The sequence below is a fragment of the Momordica charantia genome (assembly GCF_013281855.1).
Source record: "Momordica charantia cultivar OHB3-1 chromosome 11 unlocalized genomic scaffold, Mcharantia_2.0 BLBB01000011.1, whole genome shotgun sequence".
Taxonomy (NCBI): Eukaryota; Viridiplantae; Streptophyta; class Magnoliopsida; order Cucurbitales; family Cucurbitaceae; genus Momordica; species Momordica charantia.
In genome coordinates, this window is record NW_028275159.1 from 15,344,051 (window position 1) to 15,352,213 (window position 8,163).

Sequence of the window (8,163 nt, forward strand, 5' to 3'; positions counted from 1 at the left end):
TTATTAATTAATTAATAATTATATATGTATAACATATATATTAAATAAATAATTAACACTTAATTATTTATTACCAAAATAGAATCATATTATAAAACATTTCTCTCTATAACCTATAATTGTAATGTACATCTCATACACATTATTTTTAACTTATTTTAACATGAATCTTATCCCTATTAATTTTTATTTGAATCTCATTTTTATTTGAATCTCATTTAAATCATTTCTCTTGTAATATATTGTTTTAATTTAAAAATAATATCAACATACAAATATATATAATCCATTGAGCAATTTGAATATTTCAAATTCTTCCAAAAAACTTCTCACTCATATGAATCTGGGAGTGGAAGCAGTAGAACGTGTTCTTGAATTTCTTTTGAAATTTAATACACAAAAAATATAAAATAGAGAATAATGTTAGATTTTTATCTTCGTGTAAACCCAATGAGACAACGAGAGATATCTTATCAAGATATCTTATCCTTATTACCTTCTTGAAGTTTTTCATTTCTAGCTACATAAGATCTATTGTATTACTTATTAAGAAAAGGAAAAGTCCACGCTATAACTTTGTACATCAAATTTATAGGAAATTCCAATTCGGAACCAAAATGAACCATTTATAGTCCAACTTTTAAGAGTGAAAAAGACCAAATAACAAACGTGTGGTGACTTAAGAAATTGCAAGAAGCAAGCAGGCATGCATTCTAAAAGTGACTTTCTGAAATAAACACAAACTACAGTCCCTCAAAAATATACATTAAAAGAAACCAATTCTAATTGTATAATATTCTTACTGTTTTGTACACAGAATGCTCTGGAAAATGAAAGCTGAAAAAATATAAATCCACCAAACCTCTTAAGCTTAGACGGCATAGCATACTATTCAACTCGGAGATCAGGAACCACCAGAAGATGAATGATCAGATCCCAGATTTGGTTTCTGTGCTGTAAACAAGTTTGGGTATGAAAACGGGTCGTCGTCCATGGAAGGGAGCCTCTGGGGCTGATGAGGAACAGTTATGTGTTCAGAAGGTGAATTGCTGGAAGAGGAATCGAAACCTGATTTCTGCGGCTCGAACTGGTGGTGATCAGAAACATCAGAATCACGGCTTACTTGGCGATGCTCTGGGAAATCTGGTGTATAATACGGCATAGAACTAGAATGATGCCCCAGAGAATCTTGTTGGTTTAGTTGGAATGCTTCTTTACGATCTGGTGGACTTACAGTATCTTCGTGGAACGGATTCTCGCAACTAATTTCATGGTCTTGATCATTCTTTTTCTTTGTGAGCTCATCGATTCTAACCTTTGCAAGACTAGCTGCACTGCGAGCTGCAGCTGCAGCACGTTCTGCAGTTTCAGCAGCAGCCTGAGCAGCTACCAACACGTCGTGCAAATCCACGGTCACCTCACTCTTTGTCCTTGAAACAGAGGGTGGTGGTGAATTTATCTCCGGTTCAAGCCGGGGCTTGAAATCAAACTTCTCAGGAGTCCTTGAATCAGAGGGTGGCGGCAAATCAGTTTGTGTCGGAGAAAATGAAGATGAAAATGATGGGGGAGCAATAAAAGGCAAAAACTGTTTATCTTCACCAACAGAAATATCCATTTTATTGTTGTCAGGTGAGACAGATCTCACCGGCATCCCCTCTTCATGTCTCAAGTGTAAATCTTGTGGCGGAATTTCAGGAATACCAGTATATCTCAATGAACCACGATCAGTTTCCGGCCATGGCGACGCAGAAGGAGGTGGGATCAGTGATGCTGCAGAGCCAGACGCATGTACAGTATGATGTGGAGATACTGATACTTTTGGAACTTCAGGAAAATCTAACATGTCCAATTCAGAATCAGAATCAGGTTGTGGTACAGTGGCTAAATTAGGAGCGGTATTATACGTTTCATTGTGTTTCTCTTTTGGAAGGGGTAAACTTTCCATGGTGATAAACTTTGCCGCATTATGTGTTTCGCCGTGTTTCTCTTTGGGAAGGGGTAAACTTTCCATGTTGATAAACTTTGCCGATCCGTTCTGCAAAGAAAGAGAACAGAGACTAAGACGTGAAGAGTCGGCAAAAGTTGAGACAAAAAGGAACAGGCACTTACAAGCAAATCTTCTGGAGATTTGTTAAACTCAGCTTCAGTTCCAGCAGGATCCCAATCTAAGTCGTGCTCTTCGGCAATTTCCTTTAAGAGCTTCAGTTTCTTTTCAGGTGAAGGAGAACGAACAGAAAGCAGCTCTATCAACTGCAACCAAAATTGAAAAGGAAATACGTCGTCCTATGACTGCAGTAAAGTTTTACTTCTAATCAATCAAATATAAACGAGAAATTCTGTGAACCTGGCGATTAACACCACAGTTAGGCAAGAGCTCGGTTGCTGCTGATACAAAATTCTTCCCATATTTTTCTGCAAAAAGCAGCTGAACCTGGAGAAGCTCAGTAAGATCTGCACACCTTGGAGCAGCAAAACACACACTAGAGATTGCTTCTTTCAAGTCTAAGGGACATTCCCTACAAAGTTTTGGGAGTTCAATACGAAACAAGCAAAAATTAGAATGGAAAAATTCATTTGCATTCAGAAACAAGAATAGAAAGATATATAGCATTATATAACTATTAACACCAAGATTTCGTTGATGGGTCCTATAAAAAAATAAAAAAAGATTACATTTGATGAGGAGGAAATTTAGTTGCACTAAATGAAAAGTCTAGAGTCTGCAACTAATAAGCACATATTAAGCAAGGAATGCACAGATGAAGTAAGGTCGGTTAAGGCGAATTTGGACCTGTAATTTTAAGTTCCAAGTAACTCGGGACTTAAGCTATTACCACAAGAATTTGAGAATTCAAAAGAACACAGCAAACAGCAATCAGTTTCTGCATGTAAGTTTATCAATCTGCATATACACCCTTAAACTAAAATCAATTGCTACTAATTTACACATTGGAAGTCGTGATGTTTTGATTCATATGGAATAGGAGAAGTCGGATGATCAGGTTGGAGAGCTAGCTTTAGTTATTATTAACAATGTCCAATCCAGAACTAACTTCCTGAATTGTGAATTGTATATCCAATATTTCAAACTCAGATGAAAGAATATTCTTCACATAATTCACTAAAATTCTTTATGACCAGAAATTTATTCAAACTTTAAAGTGAAATGCAATCATATTTAAAGTACGCATTTTTATCAACCAAAAAGCACATATATGGACTCTACTGATGAGTCATATAGACACGACGATAATCCAAGACAGAGAAGGCCACAAGCCATTTTTTAATAGACAAGGGCAAACACGATTGAGACAAATTCACTTAAAGTTTAAACAGTGGGAAAGAAAGGGCCGTAGATTCAACATTCATGAGAAATTTAGACATCAATTACATGTTTCAAAATGATGCAGCTCCTCAGTCACACTTGATTAAGGAATACCAAGCCATATAGCTAAATAACTAAATGACAAAAAAAAAAAAACAAGTCTTTTCTCTATCGTGTCCAACAAGCAAATCCAATTTTCCTTCTTTTTTCTATTGTGTTCAACTGTTCAACCATGATCTAGTGGACTCTTATTTAAAACTCTTTAATAGATCTAACATCCTAACCCAAAATTCTTTAGTTTTGTGGGCGAAATGATGCAGCTCCATAGTCACAGTTTATGCAGGAAATTCTAAACTAAAACTATATATATCTAATCTATTATATTAGATAAACACAGGAAACCAGTTAGTATAAAGTATAAATCAATTTGAAAATGTTACCTTTGTGTTTCAATAATTGGAAGGCGAACGACGATAAGCTCGCAAAACAACTCAAGAATTTCCTGAGCAGCCATCATATTTTCTTCTCTGATTATATGCTCTACCTGAATGCAAAAGAAAGATCTAATTAAGACAACAAAATGTCTTACGACATCAATCCAATGCCCTTTTATTCATCTCCTTCCCGTTTTGGTATCCAGTTGATCTACTGAACTTGAGAAACCAGTGACATACCCGAATGCGAGCAGTAGCTTCTTGACCAGTCTCGAGAAGCTTGGCTATATCTCGGCGCATCTGCTTAAGCTGAATCTCTCTTCGATTCCTCAGCAGCTTTATTCGAGGAATTGTCAATTTGAGCAGGGTTTTACTGGACACAGAATCCAAAATTACAATCAAAACAAGCCAGATTAAATCATAAAAACCGGAAGAAAAAAAAAAGACTCAACAAGATTCAAAGAACAATGGATACCATTTTGCAGCCTTGAAGCCCTTGTTGAAGAAGGAATCGAGCATCGACATGGGGATGAAGATCCGATCCGATGGAGATGGAAACGAAATCCCTTTTCTTTTCTTTTCTTTTCACCGCCCAATTGAAAGACACCAAGAAACTGAATTTGAAGAATCGACAAGTGTGGAAGCTCTGATGGCAGTAGAAAATTGGAGGAGAAATGGCGAGACTGCGATTGAAGCTCAACCTAATCAAGAAGAAAAAAACAGAGAGAGGGGAGGGAGGAAGGGACCCAACCAAAGTAAGATATTTGAGAAAATTTGGTATTTGGGACTAAACGCGTCGTTCGGTTCCAAATATTTCCTTACGGATGAAGAAATTAACATCCTTGGAAAATACTTTTGGGTCCTTCTATTAAGTTATGAAAAATACTTGTCATCGGAAGAATCTTGTCCCATCAACAATAAATGATTATAATTAAAAGAGAAGATGTAAAAATATTTTTTGTCGATTTTTTAATGGTAGAGATGATAATACTTAGTACTCACCACTAAGGATCAAATATTATCCTTAAGTTATTAACTAATAAGAAACGTGGAATTTTATGGTTTTGTTTTAAAGTATTAAAAATAAGAAATTAATTAAATAGTTGAATTTTTTAAATATAATTGGGATTCTTTCTTCATGTCGATCCTACTAAAATTTTCGTATCATCCTACTCTATAGCTAACACAAAACTAGTGTTCCAGTAAATTTTGTAGCTCCATCCTAGGGGTTACATAATTTTATTTTCTTACACCTTGTCTTATCATGTTTGGGTGATACTATATTCATAGTTTAAAAAAGAAAAACATTACGTTATAAATGGAAGAAAGTTATTCAAATCTATGATTGGTAGAAGAGACATTGAACTCGTAATTTTTTGGTCACTTAAGCTACAAGTTAACATTTTTTTTGGTTAATAATTTTTATAAAAACCGTTTTTTATTAATAAGCAAAACATCAAAAAGAATATATCTAAAAAAAAGATAAAATCAAAATATAAATTAGATAGATTTTCAGAAAACCTTCCTTAATCTCGTTGAGCAGCAGCAGAAGATTTTTCAAAAACTAAGCCTCAACAAAACAAATGGAGAAGAGCCACGAGCCACGATAGCCTCATCTCAAAGAATAAGGAAAATCTAAAAATAGCATACCCACTAAGTACAGAACGACAACATCCTACGAATATTTAGAAACTAATTAGAACGGTAGCGTATTGGTGAAGTTGAGGAGTTGAGCTCCTTTAGTGGAACGACATCGTCTGAGTATATTCTCTCACTTAAGAAACGAACCCATGTAAGTTAGGGATGGCAAGGGGTGGGGTGGGGCGGGGATTCCTCGATCAGGAGAACCAGTTCGCATTATAAATATATTTTTTTAATTTTTAAATTAATTTTTTTTATTATTTGTATAAAAATTGAACAAAAAGTGGTTAAAGTCAATTCTAAAATCCTACGTAACGATTTAAAATTCAATTACTAAGAAATATTTATCGGATTTTTTTAAATAATTATTTTTTAAAAACAAAGGACAAAACTAGAGTTGGTTTCAAAGTAATTCATCCCTGATAGGGGTGTTCACGGGTTGGGTTGGGTCGGGTTAGGGGAGTTTTTTGAACCAACCCGAATTTTTGGGTTGGGTAGAATAGAGAACCGATGGAACCGAACAAGAAGGTCAACCCAACCCAACCCAATTCTTATATTTTTGGGTTGGGTCGGGTTGGATCGTCGGGTTGAGACGAGAGAAGGAAGGCAGTCAAACAAAAGAGGATTCAGTCGAAACCTGCAAAAATCGATTGTTCATCGTAGAGAAAACTATTCACAATTCACTATCCCAGCCGCCATCATCAAAAGAAGATCAAAATGAAGAAGAGTACGCATAATGAGGGGAGAAGAAAGGAGGGGGAGACTAGAGAAGGGATCGATTGAGGAAGAAGAGGGGAGGGAAAGACCAAGGAGAACAATAGGGAGATGAAAGGAATGGGATGGAGGGAGGAAGACCGAGAGGGAGATGAAAGAAAAAGAAATGGGATGGAGGGAGGAAGACAGAGAGGGAGATGAGAGAAGGGGGGGAGAAGAGAGAGAAGGGGGACGGGGGAGGAAGGGAGGCGGAAGGAGTGGGGGAGAAGAGAGTGAGGGGGAGGGGGAGGTTAGGGTTTTGGTTAGGTTTAATATATATATATATATATTATATATATATTAAAAAAATAAAAAATAAAGTATTATCAGGTTGGGTCGGGTCAACCCGAAAATTTTAAGACTTAACCCGAGACCCGACCCAACCCGGTCGGGTTGAGAATTTTTCAACCCAACCCAGCCCGGGTTGGGTTGGGTTCGTCGAATTCATCGGGTTGTCGGGTTTTTTGAACATCCCTACTCTCTGACGTGGCTCCAGTCGAGCGACGTCTATGCTGACGGCCCTTTGTTCTTTGACTTCCCTTTGTTTTTTTTTCCCTTTTTTTATTATTATGTTGAAGCCACTTCATTTGTTCTTTTTTTTTATTTTGAATTTTATTTTAACCTTAATTTTCTCGATATTTGGAAAATAGATGATGAATTACCTACAACATGATGGACATCTTCTTGTAATGCAATAATTTAAAACAAAATAATTATAAAAGAAACAAAACCCTAATTATCCATACCCCAGATTCAGAAACGACCTCTAAATCCCAAACCAAAATTTGGGTTTTGTTTTAAAGTCATGTATTTGGCGATGCAAATGGCAAAATGACAAAATAAATGACAAAACATATGGGTTTCATGTAATTTATACATTGACTTTATGTTTTATTAATTTAATAATTTTTTATCGACTTAGTTTATATTAAATTTAAATGTTATTTTAAAGAACATACGAAGATGAAGCACAAGAAGCTAAATGACATTTTAATCATCGAATTGTTTTAATCTAATTTTAAAGTTTCAGACATTTTAATCAAAATTTAAAATATAATAACAAAAAATAAAAAAAAATTAATCACATCTTAATTAAATTTCGCAATATTAATAAAATAACAATATATAAATTAAAATACAAATAAAATAAAAAAAATAAAAAGGTGAAAGTCGTGTACAATGTACGCGACTTCCGCCTAGTGACCTGCCACGTTAAATATACATGTTTGCACGGAAATCCGAGGCATTGTACGCGAGTTCTGACTTTCCTATTTTTGTCAATAGTTTTGAAAACCTAATCTACGTCTGAATTTATTTATTTAAATTATATTTATTTTGTAGTTATTTTTAAACTAACATTATTTTTGTAATTTATTTTTAAAAGTAGATTATTTTAAAACTTTGTCCAACAGTTAGCTATCCAATTTTCTCATTCAAAACATTTTTTCATGCAAAACAATTAGGAAAATATGGATTTAGGGCTACAAAACCATATTTGAAAATTGGGTTAAAAAACCTCTAAATTCAAAACTAAAAAACTTTAAAATTACAAGAATCGGTATAATTCAAGACGAACTAAATTTTTTTTATAAAAAAATCAAATCTGGAAAGTGTATAAAAAACCTTTAAAATTTGGTAGAAACTTACAAATTTTCATGTAAAAAAATCATAACAATAAGCTATACTTTGGCAATACAAATGGGTAACTTTTTATGCAAAAGGGTCTAAAATAGCCTAAAAATAATTTCATAAACAAAAAGATTCAAACTAAATAAGAAAATTTTCAGGGCAAAAAACCTTCAAAATCTTTACTTCAAATTGAAAAAGAAGAAATACAAATACCTCAACAATTTTCCGAACAAAATTAAAGAATTTTAGATCAAGAAAAAGAAAACAAAAACAATAAAAAGAAAACTTACTGTTTTTTAGAACGGAAGTATCAAAATTCTTCCTTATTTTTTCTTTTTTTTTTCCATCTTAAAATAGAGATAGGTCTAACAGTCTAACAAA

At 34.2% G+C, this 8,163-nt stretch overlaps 1 protein-coding gene across 1 annotated transcript; it reads right to left on the reverse strand.

Moving 5' to 3' along the window:
* Positions 1-733: 733 nt before the first annotated feature.
* LOC111022879 (uncharacterized) lies at positions 734-4,561 on the reverse strand. The gene is made up of 6 exons (XM_022300172.2): positions 4,235-4,561; positions 4,000-4,132; positions 3,766-3,869; positions 2,345-2,516; positions 2,110-2,250; positions 734-2,035 (listed from the first exon to the last, which is right to left on the reverse strand). The coding sequence occupies exons 1-6, from the start codon at positions 4,282-4,284 to the stop codon at positions 905-907; spliced, it is 1,731 nt and encodes a 576-aa protein (XP_022155864.1). The 5' UTR covers positions 4,285-4,561; the 3' UTR covers positions 734-904.
* Positions 4,562-8,163: the final 3,602 nt, after the last annotated feature.

Bases quoted from the DNA above. Each gene is read 5' to 3' on its own strand.
- LOC111022879 (XM_022300172.2), bottom strand. From the start codon at position 4,284: ATGTCGATGCTCGATTCCTTCTTCAACAAGGGCTTCAAGGCTGCAAAA. The intron at 4,133-4,234 runs GTATCCATTGTT...TTCTGTGTCCAG, and splicing joins GGCTTCAAGGCTGCAAAATG to TAAAACCCTGCTCAAATTGA. The intron at 3,870-3,999 runs GTATGTCACTGG...TTTTGCATTCAG, and splicing joins AAGCTACTGCTCGCATTCGG to GTAGAGCATATAATCAGAGA.